This window comes from Akebia trifoliata, chromosome 4 (genome assembly GCF_017979445.1).
Source record: "Akebia trifoliata isolate Shusen 1 chromosome 4, ASM1797944v1, whole genome shotgun sequence".
NCBI classification, from domain to species: Eukaryota; Viridiplantae; Streptophyta; class Magnoliopsida; order Ranunculales; family Lardizabalaceae; genus Akebia; species Akebia trifoliata.
The window spans coordinates 45,408,330-45,428,468 of record NC_141378.1 but is presented as its reverse complement, the minus strand read 5'-3'; the positions used below and the strand labels follow the sequence as shown (position 1 = coordinate 45,428,468).

The following is a 20,139-nucleotide window of genomic DNA, read 5'->3' as shown; positions in this document are numbered from 1 at the left end:
CATAACCGTGCGATTCTCTGCTCTCCAAGTTTTGTATGAAGGGTCCTCCTGGGGTGGTTGCTTTGCTTCATAAAAGCCGCCTTGTAACTCATTGTAAATCAGGCCAAAGTGCTGGCTCTGATACCATGTGAGCAGAGGTAGAAGACAATCCTCTGATTTATTTTCATTGATAAAATACCATAGGTATTTATAGCAGATTACATACTATTCTTAGGGGGAAAAAGAGGAAATAAAATCTCCCATATCAGCACTAACATAGCAACTAAATCAGGTACAAAATCAGTAATAAAAACTTAACTAATTAATTCCCAACTCTAAGGGATTATAGAATAAAATATAATCTGCCTAATAAATATCAAATATTCCAACAAATATAAAATTTTCTGGTTCAGAAAAAATCATTGTTCTCAAGGAAATATTAAAAAAAATTACAATAAAAAAGATATGGGAAAAAGCACCGAAATTCAGTACCTTAAAATATTCAAAATCTACATTACACATTTTCTGGCATGAGTCAAGGAATTCTAGTTTCCATGGAATTTTCACTCTGTATTTCAACATATAACATTTTTTCCAATGGTAAAAGGTTCATTTGAAATGTTCCCCTAGTGAATTTGAAAAAAAAAAAAAAAAAATCTTGTGAATAATAAAGTACACATAACAAAATTATTTCATAAAGAGAATAAATCCAACTCTTAAGCACTTGCCGCTTGAATGCTAATTGCATTAAAGAGTTGAGGGTCATGGCGTCATATAGATATTTGATAGAAGAAAAATAGAAGTGAACATTGTGGTCTTACCTGTGGCTTTACAATCATTTGTTATTGTCGACGTGTTTTTGATATCTTCCATGATACACACTTAAGGTTGTCCAATCAAAGAGAAATTAGATTCACAAAGTTTTAGCAAGATCTTTATAATACAATAGATGAAACATATATGGGTTTGCATTCAGGGGACATCTACAAGGGTCAAAGTGTCGTTTAGAGAAGTGTAACACCAATAAGGAGAGAGGTAGTGTCATCTTAATTGGTTTCCTTGCTCTAAAATATCATTTTTTGACATTGTATCTAAGATAGTATACGAACATGGAAATATGCATACCAAATTCTCAACAAATATAATGTTAACATTTGTTCATAAATCACAAGCATTGGCTTGAAAGCAAGTAACTTTGAGAGTGACAATAACATCCCAACCATTAATCTTTCCTCCTCCCTAGAAGAGAGAAGAGCCTCTCCCTACAAACAAGGATTGTGAGCCTTTCCCAAAAAAACATTAACGCTTGTCAGAATAATAATACTTAATAAATATAAGAACCTAAGAGAAATAATATGGAATTTTCTAGTTTAGAAAAATTCATCGTTCTTAAAGAAATGTTAAAACTAATAAAAAATTTAAATATATATATATATATATATATATATATATATATGAGAAAAAGCACCGAAATCAAGTACACTTAAAATATTCAAAATCTACATTATGCATTCCTTGGCAATTCTAGTTTCCAAAAAATTTTCACTCTGTATTTCAACAAATAAATTTTTTCCAATGGCAAAAGGTTTATGTGAAATGTTCGCCAAAGTGAATTTGCGCAAAAACTTGTGACTAATAAAGTATACAGAATAAAATTATTTCATACAGAGTATAAGTCCGACTCTTAAACATTTGCCGCTCAAACGTTAATCGCATTCAAGAGATGAAGGCCATGGCATCGTATAGGTATGTGATGCATGAAAGGTAGAAATCAACACCGTGGTCTTACCCGTGGCTTTACAACCATTCGTTACCGCCGACGTGTTTTTGATACCTTCCATGATTCACACTTAAGGCTTTCCAACTAAATACAAATTAGATTCACAAAGTTTTAACAAGATCTTTACAATACAATAGATGAAAGATACATGGGTTTGCGTTCGGGGGTCATCTACAAGGATCATGGCATCGTATAGAGAAGAGTAACACCATACAGAGAGCGAGAGAGAGTGCCCTCTTAATTGGTTTCCTTCCTCTAAAATGTCATTTTTTCTGGCATTGTATTTAAGACAGTATATGAACATGGACGTGCATACCAAATTCACTTAAACAAATCGAATGTGAATATTTACTTATAAATCACAAGATCGACTTGAAAACAAGTAACTCTAAGAGTGACAATAACATCCCAACCATTAGTCTTCCTCATCCCTGGAAGATCCTCTCCCCAAAAACAAGGATTGAGATGTCCTCTGTCAAAAAACCAATAAACATTGACAGAATAATAATACTTGATACATGTAAGAACCTAAGAGAAATAGTATGGGATTTTTTGGTTTAGAAAAATCCATTGTTCTTAAGGAAATGTTACAAAAAAAAGATATGAGAAAAAGCACCGAAATTCAGTACACATAAAATATTCAGAATCTTCATTTTGCATTTCCTAGCATTAGTCAAGGAATTCTTGTTTCCAAGGATTTTTAACTCTGTATTTAACCAGAAAAAAATTCCAATGCTAAAAGAGGTCCATTTGAAATGTTCCTAGAGGAAAATTGCATAAAAACTTGTGACTAATAAAGTATACAGAACAAAATTATTTTAGAAAGAGTATAAGTCCGACCTTTAAACATTTGCTGCTCGAGAGCTGAGAGTCATGGCATCGTATAGATATAGGATGTAAGAAAAATAGAAGTGAACAACGTGGTCTTACCTATGGCTTTACAACCATTTGTTACGGTCAACGTGTTTCTGATATCTTCAATGATTCACACTTAAGGCTGTCCAACCAAATAGAAATTAGATTCACAAAGTTTTTACAAGATCTTTATAGTACAATAGATGAAACATATATGGGTTGCGTTCAGGGGACATCTACAAGGGTCATGGCATTGTATAGAGAAGGGTAACACCAAAAAGGAGAGAGAGAGAAAGAGTGTGTGTGTGTGTGTGTGTGTATGTGTGCGCGTCATCTTAATTCGTTTCCTTCTTCTAAAATATAATTTTTTTGGCATTGTATTTAAGACGGTATATGAACATGGAAATATACATACCTAATTCACTTCAACAAATAGAATGTGAATATTTAGTTAGAGGCATCGGCTTAAAAACAAGTAACTCTAAGAGTGACGATAACATCCAAACTATTAATCTTCCACCTCTCTCAAAAAACCAATAAATATTGTCAAAATAATAATACTTAATACATGCAAGAACCTAAGAGAAATAGTATAAAATTTTCTGGTTTAGAAAAATTCATTGTTCTAAAGGAAATGTTTAAAAAAATAAAAAGATATGAGAACATGCACAGAAATTTGGTACACTTCAAATATCCAGAATCGACATTATGCATTTCCTGGCATTAATCAAGGAATTCTTGTTTCCACGGAATTTTCACTCTATATTTCAACAAATAAAAATTTTCCAATGGTAAAAGGTACATTTGAAATGTTCCCTTAGTGAATTTTCATAAAAACCTATGACTAATAAAGTATAAAGAATAAAATTATTTCAAAAAGAGTATAAGTCCTACTCTTAAACATTTGTTGCACGAGAGATGAGGGTCATGGCGTCGTATAGATATGTGATGCAAGAAAAATAGAAGTATACACCGTGGTCTGACCTATGGCTTTACAACCATTTGTTAATGTCGACGTATTTTTTATAGCTTCCATGATTCACAGTTAAGGCTATCCAACCAAATAGAAATTAGATTCACAATTTTTACAAGATCTTTATACTACAATAGATGAACATATACGGATTGCATTCAAGGGACATCTACAAGGGTCATGGTGTCATATAGAAAAGGGTAACACCAATGAGAGAAAGAGAGAGTCATCTTAATTGGTTTCCTTCCTCAAAAATCTAATTTTACATCGACAAGGGTCATGGTGTCGTATAGAGAAGGGTCATGGCGTCATATGGAGAAGGGTAACACCAATGAGAGAGAGAGAGAGAGAGAGAGAGAGAGAGAGAGAGTCATCTTAATTGGTTTCCTTCCTTTAAAGTATAATTTTTCTGGCATTGTATTTAAGACAATATATGAATATGAAAATATGCATACCAAATTCTCTTCAACAAATAGCATGTGAATATTTGCTCAGAAATCACAAATTTTCTGGTTTAGAAAAATTCATTGTTCTTAAGGAAATGTTAAAAAAATTAAAATTGAAAAAAATATGAGAAAAAGCACTGAAATTCTGTACACTTAAATATTCATAATCTAAATTATGCATTTCCTGGCATGAGTCAAACCATGGAATTTTCATGTTGTATTTCAACAGATAACATTTTTCCAATGGCAAAAGGTTCATTTGAAATGTTCCACTAGTGAATTTGCATCGAAACTTGTGACTAATAAAGTATACACAATAATTTTTTTTTCAGATAAGAGTATAAGTCCAACTCTTAAACATTTGCTGCTCGAATGCTAATTTCATTCAAGAGCTCAATGAGGATCATGGCGTCATATACTTATGTGATGCAAGAAAAAATTGAACTGAACACCATGGTCTTACCTTTGGCTTTACGACCCCATTTGTTACTGTCGACACGTTTTTGATATCTTCCATGTTTCACACTTAAGATTGTCCAACCAAATAGAAAATTAGATTCACAGAGTTTTAAAAAGATCTTTATAGTACAATAGATGAAACATATGGGTTGCGTTCGGGGGACATCTACAAGTAATAACTATTTTCACATCACTCAGATATCATTCATTTTACAAGATCCAACTGCATCCGGAGGTGTTGTAGAAAACATTAAAAAAAAATGGATGGCATCCGGGTGGTTGGGTAAAAATAGTTGTAAGTTGTAGATGTCCCCATATATATATAATATTATCAATTATGATTTTTTTAAACTAGGAAAGTCAAGATTAGGTATGGTCTGTAATATATATAACTCACTGCTAAGTTCCCCTCGCTTTTTTTGGTTTTGGTCTACAAGTCTCAAGGTGAAATCCACATGCAGTTTCTGAACAGGAGAAAGTGTTGTAGAATCAACCAGAGCTAAATACAAAGAAACACCACTTCTTCCCTTTTCTTCACCACTTCCATTTGGATAGAGTTGAATCTTCCTACAATATAACAATTGAAAACGTAGGTAATAATTAACACTTAATTAATAAGTTAAACCAAGAAATTGAAGACTAACCAGTTTAGAAGGTACCAACTAGTATGTATACATACCATTTGCGAATTCCAGCCATGAATGTTTCAGACTCCAAACATTCCTTCAAACTTTTTTCACCTAAAATGTTATCAACCTTCCAAGTGTGCTCACAAGTAATAGCTCCATTTATCATCGAAAGACCTATGCTTCTGTCCTTGCAGACAAACACTTCCGCTCCAAACATGCATACGTCATCAACAAGGTATCCATTAGAAGGATCATTGAAAGTTTGAAGAGCAATGAATAGGTCGAAACCCCATTCAGTCTTCATCCCATGGGAGCGTCTTCCTGTCTCCTTGATATCTAGGCAAAGTAATACTGATTACAGACAGACATCAAAAGGATATCTCCAAGAGAAGCAAAGCACATCATCAGGTTATATATTATGAGTTATATATGAAGAGGCCCCTCTAGAGTGCAAGTGTCAGGTTATTCTTTTCGCATTTCAGCCAGCATGTCAGCTTGTTCCAGGGGTAGAATAGAAGCAACTCAGTTGCTATGTTCCAGGGGTTTGAAGCATGTCAGCATGGTACAACATACCAATATTATATAGTATAGATGACAATGAAAACATACCATATTACTACCAAATTTTTAGTTCTAATTCTCTACTTTCATAGCCCAAATATACATTTACTCCTAATTATAGTACTAATATACTATTTTCGTTAACAGATATATGATTTTTCACCAAACAAACTTAAAATAAAAATGTACCTTATCCTCTTTCCAATTTTCTTAAAGCTAGCACTTTCTTTGCATACGGATATGGCCCTCAAGCACTCTACAGTTAATTAATAAACAACAATCTGAAGTTGGATCAATCACCATTTACACATTATAAGTGGAGACATGGAAAGGTAGATTTTTGGGCCTCTGACCATGATTCACGAATCAATTTTGGCATATTTCTTCCAAAGAAAACACATTAGATAAATTGTCACAAAACTTGAGCCAAAGAGTTCAAGGCTCTTTCTCTGTTATGAAAAGTTTTAGAATATAATTCAGTGTCCAAAAGAGGGAAATATTATCCATTAGTATCACAATAAAGTGAACTAATAGGATACTTAAAACAAATTCATTATTCATAAAGGAAGCCAATGATAGTCTCACAATTTAGAAAATGGCACAAAACCAAAGATCAATTATTGCATTGCCCGCAAAATGCTAAAGTTTGTAGTCTTTTGCAGTGATTTTTCCAATGGCAAAGTTTTGTGGGATTACTCGAGGAAAATCATGAAGCATAAAAAAATTGAGTGGCTACAAATACCTTACTCTTGTTAAGGTTTAAATGAAGCCCAAAAACTGCCTCGAAACAACATAACAAGAGTAAGGTATTTGTACTCAATTTTTTTACCATGGAAAATCTCATTGCCACATGGGTTTGGAGTCACCGCCATTTATGGTCTGAAATTGGGTGTGATTGATCAGCTGGATTGTTTTTCCAAGAGATTAGCTTTTCTATGAAACTTAGTAACTCCATGTAAAAGGGTTTGGTCCACTCCTAAATTTTGGGTAAGGAGGCTCGGTTAAAGAAGAGAGAATGTGTTAGGCACCTCCTTCCCTTCCACCTTGGGTTGTTTGCAAGCATGAATGATAAGCAAATTACCAAATGGATTAAAAGGATAGTTTCCCTTGATGCAATCATATAGAGCTAATCTAGGATCCTTAGGACATGTCAAGTGTCCCCCCTCCCTCTTCAAGATTGTGCCATTGTGGAAAGGGATGTGTTAGGGGCACCTCCTTCCCTTCCACCTTGGGTTGTTTGCAAGCATAAATGATAAGCAAATTACCAAATGGATTAAAAGGGTAATTTCCCTTGATGCAATCATATAGAGCTAATCTAGGATCCTTAGGACATGCCAAGTGTCCCCCCTCCCTCTTCAAGATTGTGTCATTGTGGAAAGGGATGTGTTAGGTGCAATCATATGGAGCTAATCTAGGATCCTTAGGACATGCTAAGTGCCATTGTGGAAAGGGATGTGTTAGGGGCACCTCCTTCCCTTCCACCTTGGGTTGTTTGCAAGCATAAATGATAAGCAAATTACCAAATGGATTAAAAGGGTAATTTCCCTTGATGCAATCATATAGAGCTAATCTAGGATCCTTAGGACATGCCAAGTGCACCCCCCCCCCCCCCCTCTTCAAGATTGTGCCATTGTGGAAAGGGATGAGATCTTCAAGATTTTACAAGGGGTAAAAGGGTAATTTCCTTGATGCAATCATATAGAGCTAATCTAAAATCCTTAGGACATGCCAAGTGCCCCCCCCCCCCCTCTTCAAGATTGTGCCATTGCGAGATCTTCAAGATTTTACAAGGGGTAAAAGGGTAATTTCCCTTGATGCAATCATAAAGGGTAATTTCTCTTCAAGATTGTGCCATTGCGAGATCTTCAAGATTTTACAAGGGGTAAAAGGGTAATTTCCCTTGATGCAATCATATAGAGCTAATCTAGGATCCTTAGGACATGCCAAGTGCCCCCCCTCCCCCCTCTTCAAGATTGTGCCATTGCGGAAAGGGATGAGATCTTCAAGATTTTACAAAGGGTAAAAGTGTAATTTCCCTACTAATCTAGGATCCTTAGGACATGCCAAGTGTCCCCCCCCCCCCCCCCTTCAAGATTGTGCCATTGTGGAAAGAGACGAGATCTTCAAGATTTTACAATTACCCCTCAATTTCTTAAATTATTTACCACACCCCAATTAAAGATTAAAATACACTCTTCAAGCATTACCAAGGTTTGGCTCAAATTATAATCTCAACATTACGAAACATTATAACACTTTGTTCAAACAATTTCAATAGCATATAAAATCATAAACCCAAAAAATAAAAACGTAGCAAAAAAAAACAAGAGAGCTTCTATTAGCACCCAAACTTTTAATTATTCCCAACCATTCACTTATTTTCTTTATTTTTAATTGGATCTTGATGAGGATCTTTCTATTGATTCCTCCAAAAAAGCTCAAAACGATCAAGTTAGACTCAGAGTCAATTTTACACTTGAAACTTTCTTCACGAAAATTGAGCACATATCCAAATATTCTACTCAAATTAGGATAGTAGTTGCTTACTAAGTTGATATATATAACACCTAGGCCCACAATAGTACAATATTGCCTCTTTGGGCTGAAAAGCTCGCACTATTTTAAAACGCGTTGTACTATATGTAAGGTCCAGTTTGTCCATATAGACCAGAATCTGAACGTTCTCATATCCGATGTGGGGACTAAGTTTCACACTCCTCCCTATCATTTCACTCCGTAACGTGATAGCTCCACTTCGACCACACAATCTCCGCAGTCCTTTCCATGTCCAATCAGTGGTGCACCAACGAAGTTGTGGCAACGTCCCCCCACTAAACAAGAAGAGTCGTCCTCGGATTTGATATCATTTGTAACACCCCAAGCCCACAATTGTACAATATTGTCCACTTTGGGCCGAAGCCCGCACGGCTTTAAAACGCGTTGTACTATGTAAGATATGGTTTGTCCTTTTAGACTAGGATCTGAATGTTCTCCTATCCAATGTGGGAGTAATCACACTCCTCCCTGCCATTCCATTTTGCCACTTGATGGTTCCACTTCGACCCCTTAGTCTCCGCAAGCCTTTCCAAGTCCAACCAATGGTGCATCGGCAAGGCCGTGACAATCTCCCCACCAAACAAGAAGAGTCTTCCTTGGCTTTGATACAATTTGTAATACCCCAAGCCCACAATAATACAATATTGTTCGCTTTGTAGTCCTAAAACTTTACAAATGGTATCAGAGCCGAGGACGATTCTTCCTGCTTGCTGGGGAGTTTATTACAACCTCAACGGTGCGCCACTAACTAAATGTCGAAAGGGTTGTGGAGACCATATGGTCAAAGTGGAGCCGTCACGTTACGGGGTGGAATAGCAGGGATAAGTGTGACACTTAGTCCCACAATGGACAGGAGAACATTCAAATCCTGGTCTATGAGGACAAATCAGACCCTACGTACAACGCATTTTAAAGTCGTGCGGGCTTTGGCCTAAAGTGGACAATATTGTGCTATTATGGATATAGGGAGTTACAAATGGTATCAGAGCGTGATTAAGATTGATGATCCCCTAATTCAATTCGTGGACCATCTCTGTAGAAGATTATTCTTAGCTCACCTTGGTGGTCTGAGATGGTTGTACGGTTGTCTGATAAACTTCTTCAATTTTTTTATTTGTAACACATAGGCCCACAATAGTACAATATTTTCCATTTTGGATTGAACCCTACATGAATTTAAAACACGTTGCATTATGTAGGATCTGATTTTTCCTTATAAACCAGGATCTGAATATTCTCTTGCCCGATTTAGAACTAAGTTTCACACTCCTTCCTATCATTTCACCTCGCAACATAAGGCTCCATTTTGATCACGCGGTCTACGTAGCCCTTTCCACGTCCAACCAGTGGCGCACCGGCGAGGCTATGACAACCTCCTCACCAACCAGGAAGGGTCGTCCTTGGCTCTGATTCCATTTGTAATGCCCAAGACCACAAAGCAAACAATATTGTATTATTGTGGGCTTGGATTGTTATAATATAAGAATATGACTAAGATTGGAATCCTCAATATAGCCAATATAGTTAATTAGTTATACATGAGACAAATTTCTTGGAAAGAAAATTTTTTCTAAACATACAATAGATTTTATGCTTGCAATCGCCCTATAACAACCATGACAACCAACAATATTAACTATAGTTTTATAAAATTTAGCACAAGTACACAACATCAATATTTGACCAAGAAAAGTTAAGGGATACCCAAAAAATGGTGAGGAAACTTCTATGATTTTTATTTTTATTTTTATTTTGGATAAGTGAGGAAACTTCCAAGATCTGATGTGCAAAAAATTTAGGCACATGTTTCTTATCAATTATCATCGTCCTAATACATGTTCAGGAAAGCTATATAAAATCAGCCCAAGGGGCTAAAACTTTCCAACCAGATTGAGAACCATCTCTCTAAGTTAATCGGATGGGCCCAGCCCCACAGCTAGCTTATCATATGGGATTTTTTCATGTTCATATAGCTCATAGTGGGCCAACAGGTTATTTGTGAGTTCTGTATTTAGTTTCGTTAGTATGGTAGGGGTAGTACTACATCACATATATATGGCTGTTTTAGTTCAAGGATTAGTAGTTCTATAGCATCAGAGCATTAGATAGACACACGAGACTATGTCTTTGTTACATAGGTTTGCACTAATTATTTATCATTTTCTTGATGTAAAGGAACAAGATAATTGAATGATTTTTTTCTTTGATAAGTGAAAATTTTACGAAGAAAGAGCAAACTTAAAAGGGAATACAATGTTAAGTAGTGAGTGAGGGACTCAAGTCATTGAATGTTCTTCACTTTTTTGTGGACCTAAATCTGCAAATGATTATACAAGGATTTCTTGTAAGTGGATTCGAGCCAATTCTTGTTGAAAGCTTTGATTGATTGTGTCATAGTTATGACTTTGTCAGATGACAACCATTCCCAACCCAAATCAAAAATGTCAACAAGGTGCACATCAACAGAGTTTGAGCCACCATTCAATTGATTTTGAACTAAGAGAAATCCTAAGACAAATTTTCAGCCATAATGTCTAACAATCAATTTCCGGTTGAGTTTCATTTGCATATCAAATATTAAAGCAAAACTATGACTATCCACCCAGCAAGTCGTAACTAAATGCAATATCCAAAAATTAACTCCTATGGTTTCATATAGATAAACAACAGTGACATGTAACCCAACACAATTTGTTTATTGTTTGCAGCTTATATAGATATCCTAAAAACCCAATTAGTGTCTCCACCAAAAGAATATGAAGTTTAGAATCTAATCCAGCCTATTAGTTTTGGGGAACATGATTAACAAAAAAAATAAAAAATAAACACAACTTGGACATGTAAACTATTATAAATCAAGAAAGAAAATCTCTAACCAAAATTAGAATATAAGTGAATCAATTTAAGAAATATAATCAAGGTATAAACCTTACACCCTTTGTACCTCTTGAAGAAACAAACTCGAACCGCATCAAAATTGATAAAAGGCCTAGCTAATCCCATGTTATACAAACATAGGTTGCCACCCTTTTCTGGCCATCCTCCTTGGTATGTGTATGCAAACAACGGCAAGCATTACCTGTTCCTGTGATTTTGCAACAGATGAAAGTGAATCTGCTATCATCATCTTCCATCCTTCTTGCCTGTGCAGTGATTGCTGCTAAACTTTCAGCTACAATTGAATGTATCTTGTTTTCCTGCCATGAGATGCATATATTAAAATATGAATGTTAGTGCTATTAATCAACATGGAGTCAGGGATCACCAACGTTAGTTAACTTCCCAAGAGAAATAAAGGTGAGAGACTGAGAGGCAATGAGTCATCAATATCAATTTGTCTTTTGGATTTCATACTGTTCTTAAATTAGCAAAAGTCTAAATAATGCCAAATATGTCATGAAACTGGTAATATTGCAAAGAATTTTTTCATCAGTACCTTTTTATATTATACTATTTTTGACATTCCTAAGAAATCAGTTACTTGAAAATTATATCCAACCCATCTAGGGGGCAATGATAGCATTAATAGGCCCATGTTCCCACCCACTTTCAACCTCTTCGAAGGCCCCATGCAGCATTGGAATCAAATAAATGTTATATATGAGAGAGATTCTTTGCTTGTACAACTCTAGGTGGATCTTACAACGAACTGCACCCAATAAGTGCAAGGAATTAGTCAAAACATAATAATCTAGTCTTTAGAGAGTTTCTTAAATGAAGGAACTTCAATGTAGTGGAAATTTTAGCTAGTAGTTTTTCTTTTGCATAAATTAGCAAGTTGAGTTTGTTAAAGGATCAAGAAAAGGGGACAACTATCCCTATACACATAAATTCTTAATTTAGTAGATGACGGAATTATATTTGTGTTGCTGCCAGAACACTTCTACAGCAGCAAGAAATCACTACAAGACAAGATGTCTTTATATATTTAATTCATCCATAAGGGTCGAACGCAACTCCACTACAATACATTGAAAGAATAAGTTTTATCCCCAAATGATATAGTTTTTCCTCATCTATATCCTATGGAGGGCTTTATTCAAGAATCGCAAACTCTTTATCCCAAACCCTCACTTATATCAATGCTGCAAATGGTTTACTAATCTAAAATATGGTATTTGGAACCTCTATTAGTGAATTGTGTAGCTATGTAAGTCAGGCAAGTCTTTCATGGCACAACACATCATGTATATGATGGGATCAAGAATCAAGTCACAACAATTGCTCCTAAATCCAAAGTGAAATAATTGATATGAACAACATAGCAAGAAAGAACCTAGTGAACAACAAGCGTTCGAAGTGCATAACCTAACATGGGCTGAAGTTGGTAAGGAAGTATTTGGTCGTCACCCAGAAAAAGTTCAAGCCAAAGGAGGACGAACTAAGCCCAATGGCGGACAAGACCAAGCATTAGAAGACGAGGACATACAAGAAGAAGCATAACAATTAGATGCGGATGCTATACAAATGAGATTCCATAACAAAAAAATAGAACAGCAAAAATATGTTGAAGCAATTGATGATTCATTTAATGATGGCAATGCAAGTGATGGTGATCATATTAAAGTATATTGCAATCGATAAGAGTACATAGCAAGTACACAATACCAATTATAGTGGGACAACGACTTAAAATTTTCTAACATTTAAAATTTGTAAATTGAATTTGTATTTGTGAAATTTGTAAAAGTTTTTTCACAAATCACAAGTAAATTAAAAAAATATATAGGCTAGTTTTTCACAATTTTCTAAGTTAATGCATTCTTCCTTGCTTGTAAAGCATTTTCTATGAAAACTTACATTTGCAAACCAACTAGTGTTTGTTTGTTTATGTCAACTTATGCATCAAACGATTATACAAAAGTTTGCATTGATTGTGGTTGGATATGTCGATAAGCAAGTTAAAAACCAATTAATCACTATGTTCCAATTTTATTTATTTTCATTGGCAATATTTATATTTTAGCTATTATTCAAATATTTTACTAGCTATGTTTTCTTTGCAATGTTTATGATTTATTTTAGAAAAATGTGAAATAGGAGAATAATTTTGTTTTCTACAAAAAAATACTTCTCATTAACTAAAGCTAGTTGTAGAAAACCTAACGAAGCTTCTTTCAATCACTAATTTTCACATAACATCTCTCCTTATCAATGAAACCCACACAAATGATATAACATACTTAAAAATCCCTTACGAGTATGGATCATAACACTACCCTAAGAAATAGTAGACAAAGGCAAAAAAGACCATGAAACCAACAGTGAATGTTTTAAAGCCAATGAATAATTGACACAAACACTTTTATTACTCATCCATTAGAAGAATATTCAACGTTTTTTATCATTTGGTGAAATGGTCAATTGGACTATTCTAGACTAGGTTCAGATATAAGGCAAATATGCAAGTTGGATCACTATGAAAACTAAATGCAACTAGGTGAAAGATAAAACCTAGCCAGTGTCCAAAGGAGATGCATTTTATCTTTTTTGACGTCTCTTTTTTTCTTTCTTTGATGCGATACGCCCTACCACCACAAAAACAGGCATATCAAGTAAAATCATAGGTAAGGAAACTCAATCTCACGACCCTGGAAAGAAACCCCAAGCCGCTCAACCACTACTCCACCACTTGGGTGGTTTGTTTTAATTTTATAATGTAAAATCGCGGGTAGGGAGACTCAATCTTACGACCCTGGGGAGCAAACCCAAGCCACTCAACCACCGCTTCACCATTCGGGTGGTTCATTTTAATTTTGCAAAACAAAATCGCGAGTGGGTAGACTCAATAATCTCATGACCTTGGGGAGCAAACCCAGGTTGCTCAACCATTGCTCCACCACTCGGGTGATTCCTTTTTATTTTATAGAGTAATATCACGGGTAGGGAGACTCAATCTCACGACTTTGGGGAGCAAACCCAAGCCGTTCAACCACTCATGTTGGTTCTTTTTCATATCCTTTTTTTATGATTTTGCATTAAGATTTTCGGAGCATATATATATTTTTAGCCCTCTTATACTTTCACACTTTTAAACTTCAGGGTATCATCATTTTTCAACCTAAAATTGATTATGTGGCAGTCTTTTCCAATGGCAGCTTTCACATTAATGTATCATTTCTTTGTTTTTCTTTTTGGGCTTCATTTTCTTTTTTTCACTTTTTTCTCGTCCTCCTTTTTATGATTTTGCATTAAGATTTTCGGGGGATAAGCTTTTTCAATCCTTATGCAACGTGATGGGCTTCATACTTTTGAACTTCAAGTATAATCATTTTTCAACCCAAAGCTGATAATAAACCAGCCTTTTCCAAGGGCACATTAATACCAATGGCAACTTTCACACTAATTATAAACAATCATTTTTTCTACATCTCAACCCATAAGGAAATAATCAAGGAAGTTCGATCAAAGGATGCATATAGGATCCTATAGTGATAAAAACTGCAATAGACAGGGGTGCACTATGATCATCAAAGACTTACTAGTTGAATCACCCTCTAATTGAAGAGTAGTAAAGAGACTATCAATTGAGATTCAAAGAGATTTAACCCATACACTCAACAGCTCTAGATTCTTATAACATAATTCGACCTCGGAATCGAGAAAGTGTTAACTCACCTATGGGCGAAATCACTAAAGCTCATTTTCCTTAGGGAACAAGTATCAGAAAGGAGAATCTTCAACCCCATATATCAAGGGATGATCTCAACACTAATTATAATGAGCCAATGACTTAAAAAAATTTAAGATTTTAAATTCTGATTTATAAATTGTATTTTTAATTTGCATTCAACTGATTATGTTAAATTTGTTCCACAACTCACGATTAAGAAAAAGTGGACTAACATTTTCTAGATTTTTGTTAATCAAATAATGAAACTTAAGTTTAATATTTCGCAAGTGGTTTTATGTATGTGTTATATATATGGGGGTGGATCATGGGACATAAGTAAAAACAATGTAATAACAATAATTTTTCAAAATATGGGTTAGAAGTTTCGGATTGGGCTGATTTTTTGTGAGGGTGACCTCTACAATGAGAAGATCATCCTAAAAAAAATCAGCCCAATCTGAAATTTCTAACCCCATCAAAAGGGATTTAGAATGTGGACCGTTGATTTCTCATCCTCACAAAAAATCAGCTCAATCTGAAACTTCTAACTGATATTTTGAAGTTTCGGATTGGGCTGATTTTTTGTGAGGGTGATCTCTACAATGAGAAGATCATCCTAAAAAAAATCAGCCCAATCTGAAATTTCTAACCCCATCAAAAGGGATTTAGAATGTGGACCGTCGATTTCTCATCCTCACAAAAAATCAGCTCAATCTGAAACTTCTAACTGATATTTTGAAGTTTCGGATTGGGCTGATTTTTTGTGAGGGTGATCTCTACAATGAGAAGATCATCCTAAAAAAAATCAGCCCAATCTGAAATTTCTAACCCCATCAAAAGGGATTTAGAATGTGGACCGTCGATTTCTCATCCTCACAAAAAATCATCTCAATCTGAAACTTCTAACCGATATTTTGAAAAATCATTGTTTTTACATATGTTTTTAACTTATATCCCATGATCCCCCCCCCCCCCCCCCCCGTTATATATTTACTATTGTATTGTCCTATCGATGTAAGTTTTTATGAGAAGTGTGAAATAGGAAAATAATTTACTTGTTCTGTTAATCACTTAAACTAGTTGGTGTACATGTGTTGTATATCTTGCAGTATAGAACTCTATTTGGTTTGCAACATGTAGATTTTTTTTTTTAAGAAAAGTGTGAAATAAGAAAATAAATTCCGTTCACCTAAAAAAAGACTTTCCATGCAAACAAGATGTTGCCAACCAAATAAAAATTCTTGCCTAAAAGATGAATTCATCCATCATATTGTATGCATCTTTAATTAATCATAAATATTTTAACAATTATCTTCAAGTTTTCTTTTTTTTCCATGTATACATTACTATTTATTAATGAAATGATGATGATGAATAACTTTTTATATATCAAAGTGGACTGGTGTGTGTTCTACATTTTGCATTAACTTTATTTGGTTTGCAATATATAGTCTTTTGAGAGTAGTGTGAAAATGAAAAGTATTTATTGTTAACATACAAAAATTGCTATCTGTGAACAGTATTTACCACAAACTGAATAGAATTTGTTTATTCACGAATAAACTACTACATCAAAATAAAGGCATATAAAATTAATTATAAATTTAAAAAATATATATTCTGTTGTGTTCTAATTTTTTCATTTTTTTTATTAATCAAAAGTTAAAACTGGTTCTATGAAAAAATTATTTTCTTGTTCGCTTACTAAAAACATTTTATATGAAACTAATTGTCGCAAATTAACTAATTCTTATTTTCTAATTATGTTTTATGAAATTAAATCTTGGATGGTCAATAAGAATCAAGTTTATAGATTGAGCTACCAAAGATAACAATGAAGATATGGATCAATATTGAAAGACTATAAAAAATAAAATTAGAAATGAACATATTCAAGAAAATGCAAGAACAGCTCCAATAGGTGATAAACTAGGAAAATGTCGATAAAGATGGTTTGGAAACATTCAATGAAAGCTGATTATCACGCCAATTTGAACGAATATATAACTTGAAGGTTATAAATGAGCATGAAGAAGAGCAAAATGAATAAGGATGGAGAAAGTGAAAGTGGATACGAACACACTATCAAGACTAGAAATTGCCTTGGATATTAAGGAATAGATGAACGAAACTCATTCACCCAATCCCAAATCAGTGGAGTAAGGCTTCGACCATGATTTTGATGATGATGATTATTTTCTAATACCTTTATTGATTTTCTTGTTAAGGGCTTCAAATTTCATATGAAAATAAAACACTACACCCTTGATTTCAATCTCCAAATGATACCTACCTTTTTTGACAAACTTATGATATTTTTGAACATTCAAATACACCCAATTCCATACATCTTTGAGAGCCAATGTAGAGGGGATTGTGTTAGGCTTACAGCTAGTACAACAATCAATGACCACAACATGAATCAATGACCACAACAACATGAATCATAAACATATATTTCAACAGTTCATGCTAAGGCATTGCCCGAAGGTGATGTTGCAACAAAGCCTAATTGTAGTGGGAACAACGTTAGGGTTAGTCAGGGTATCGTCAAGAAATGATTCACAATTGCAGTGACAGTGAGAAGTAGGCAAGGGTTCTTGAATCAAACTGGATGATCATGTTAAAAGAAGTTAGTCCACTAAAAACCTAGAATTAATAAATCATAAATCAAGAAACAAATCCTATACAATTTCCTAGATTCAATAGAAAGACAAACAATTAAGAACCAAATTGTGCCTAAGATTTATAATTAAACAGAGAATACAAGTTAATCAGTTGAGAAATATTATCAAGTTAGAAGTCTCACACCCTCTGTACTTCTCGATGATATAAACCAGATACCGCACAATCATCATCCAGTACATGTATGCGTTCCATGTTCTTGAAAGTGAATTCACTTTCATCATCTCCCATCTCTCCTGCATTTGCAATGATTTCTTCAAAAGCTTCAGCCACAACTGAATGTAGGTTGGGTATCTGCCACGAGACCCAAAATAATTCTAGTGCTATACATCAACTACATGAACAAACTACTGTTGTGAGGTACACCAATTATTAGAAAATAATTGAACTAGAGATGTAGCTATGAGTGTCACAGCAATTATAACTTGGGCAGCATTTGGAACTGCTATTGCAGTAACCTTGAACTTGATGCGCATTAAACAGAAATTGGTTGTTTATGTTGATGTAGAGTCCACCATACCAAATACTTCCCTAGTTATAATTGTGGGATGAGCTAAATTAAGCTTTCACAATCAATTTTGGTTTGTTATTGCTGTCCTAAACTCCTGAACTTCCCATTAGAGAGAGAGAGAGAGGTACCAGAAGGCAGAAGGAGGCTCTTGTTTATATAGAACAGACACAAGACCTAGAAAGACACAAATTGAATAATCATACCTGGTAAAAGAAGCAATGTCCAGAGTAGAAGTGGTTGGCAACAAGATTATTGTTACTACTAATGGAGGAAGATGATGATGAAGAAGAGATGGAAGCCGTGGGGGCGCTCCTCTTGGCATGTGCTATATTGGTGAAGAAGGAAGAAGGGTCTCCACTAGATTTGGTTGGTGATGCAAAGGGACTATCAGGAAGATGGTGCTCAACTCTGCTAATAGATAAAATTAGAGGAAACAAATCATCAAGCAGAGGAACACAAACAAACTAACATGGGAAATTTAAAGCAACATCTGGTGTTTGCCATATCTGGTAAAACTCCCTGTTTTCCAGCATTTACTGTTTTGGAGTGAGAGAAGGGTGACATCCCTTCCATTCTTACCTATTATGGAAGTTGCAGTCATCTCCATTCCCCCATTGCCATTATTTTCCCCACTAAACTTTTCTATGTTGTTGCCATTCACACTCACTGTCTGCTGAAGCTATAGAGAAACAGTTGTGGCAGGACTCACATAATTTTCTACAAATAAACACAAAACAGCAAAAAACACTACATAATTCAAGACCCTTGATTCAATGTTAGGTAACTTAATTGTTATCGAATTAAGTTGGTGAGGTACCTCCTTGAAGGGATTCAGGACTACTTCGATTGGATGAAGATGAAGGAAGAATGAGACCCAGTGGAGAGACTGTGTTGGTGGTGTTAATGGTAATTCGGATGAAACAGCAGGGGGGGAAAAGGACAATGTGTGAAAATTAAAATTAGAGAATACGATCGAATTTTGAAAATACGATGATAATGCCCTAAATTACAATTAAATTCACACAGTGAAAGAGTGGTTTCCATAACATTGTGGACACAAACAATCAAAATAGGGGAGAAAATGGGAAAATTGTGGAAACAAACCTGGGAGGCTCATGGGAGTTACGACTTAAGGAAGAGAGAGAGAGAGAGAGATCACCATTGACAGACCAATCGGATAGAGTGAGAGAGTCTAAGGGAGAATTCCAAAAGCCTAATATAACCACAACATCCAGAAATTAAACCCAAATGGATCGACGGTGTCTCCCTCTATAAGAAGGACAATCCTCTTCTAAAGAATCAAGAATGCTTGTAACAATTGCTTCAACATCGACAGAAATTGTATCTAAATGGATCAAGAGCGTCTCTTCTGAAGATGAAGCCCTATTATAGCTTGGAAAGTCATTCATCTATCCTTCCTTCTCTCCTCACTCACTCTCTACAAACCTCTGATAATTTCTTCCTCACCACTGAAACACTCTCCTCCCCTGTTCGCTCTCCTGTGATGTGAACCAGACACACAGGTTTCTGAGAAATTAATGAAAAGAGTCTGACACACTCGCATATAATAAATACTTGCTTATGTGAGGGTGCGCAAGAGCTAGAAACACCATTTTAAACTTTAAACGATCAAATAACGGTAACATCTGTGAGCCAGCTGTAAGTAAGATACGCAAGATGTATCATGTTGTCTTCAACGGGCAAATAACGTTACGAGTCAGGTTAGCATAACTAACTTAATGGTTGTAGGTTCACGTTAATTACGAAAGAGTCCCACTAACCTTACTGACTTTGCTAAGGAAAAAAGGAAAAATTGTCTTACTTAAGGCTCATCCACATTCGAAACAGAACCTCGAGATTTGTTACATAACCTTGAGATTTGTAATGAATCACCGAGTTCTGTTCAGACAGTTGATAAGCCATAGTATGGCCACTTTTCATTTGAAATCAGATTTTAAGGTTTCTCTTCTTCCTTCTTGTTTCTCTCTACTACTTTCGATTTTACCAGTTTTAAAAAATAATTGAAAATTTTCATTGTTTTTTTATATGTCTCGTATCAACATGGACCAAGTCATGTCAACAGGAGGCTATC

General features: G+C 34.9%; 1 protein-coding gene and 1 long non-coding RNA gene across 6 annotated transcripts; both read right to left on the bottom strand.

The window, feature by feature from the left end:
* Window positions 1-1,430: 1,430 nt before the first annotated feature.
* LOC147405271 (MATH domain and coiled-coil domain-containing protein At1g31390-like) lies at window positions 1,431-7,257 on the bottom strand. Of its 2 annotated transcripts, XR_015178127.1 has the most exons (5): window positions 5,172-7,257; window positions 4,890-5,059; window positions 4,497-4,558; window positions 2,690-2,756; window positions 1,431-2,231 (listed from the first exon to the last, which is right to left on the bottom strand). XR_015178127.1 is itself a non-coding variant. In XM_086441511.1 (3 exons), exons 1-3 carry the CDS (start codon window positions 5,423-5,425, stop codon window positions 4,554-4,556), a joined length of 429 nt encoding a protein of 142 aa, XP_086297637.1. In that variant the 5' UTR covers window positions 5,426-7,257; the 3' UTR covers window positions 4,239-4,553. The 2 variants fall into 2 exon arrangements, 1 of the variants encoding a protein (XP_086297637.1); XM_086441511.1 differs by lacking the exons at window positions 1,431-2,231; window positions 2,690-2,756 and having other exon boundaries at window positions 4,239-4,558.
* A 527-nt stretch (window positions 7,258-7,784) lies between these two features.
* LOC147405270 (uncharacterized) lies at window positions 7,785-19,630 on the bottom strand. Of its 4 annotated transcripts, none has more exons than XR_015178124.1 (4): window positions 18,865-19,630; window positions 18,627-18,764; window positions 17,663-18,455; window positions 7,785-11,435 (listed from the first exon to the last, which is right to left on the bottom strand). It is a non-coding gene; the product is annotated as an uncharacterized LOC147405270 (long non-coding RNA). The 4 variants fall into 4 exon arrangements; XR_015178125.1 differs by lacking the exon at window positions 7,785-11,435 and having other exon boundaries at window positions 17,049-17,830; window positions 18,251-18,455; window positions 18,865-19,619; XR_015178126.1 differs by lacking the exon at window positions 7,785-11,435 and having other exon boundaries at window positions 17,049-18,455; window positions 18,865-18,933; window positions 19,152-19,617.
* Window positions 19,631-20,139: the final 509 nt, after the last annotated feature.

Coding starts and splice junctions, on each gene's coding strand:
- LOC147405271 (XM_086441511.1), bottom strand. CDS start 5,425: ATGAAGACTGAATGGGGTTTCGACCTATTCATTGCTCTTCAAACTTTC. Junction 5,060..5,171: donor ATGGCTGGAATTCGCAAATG/GTATGTATACAT, acceptor GTTATATTGTAG/GAAGATTCAACTCTATCCAA.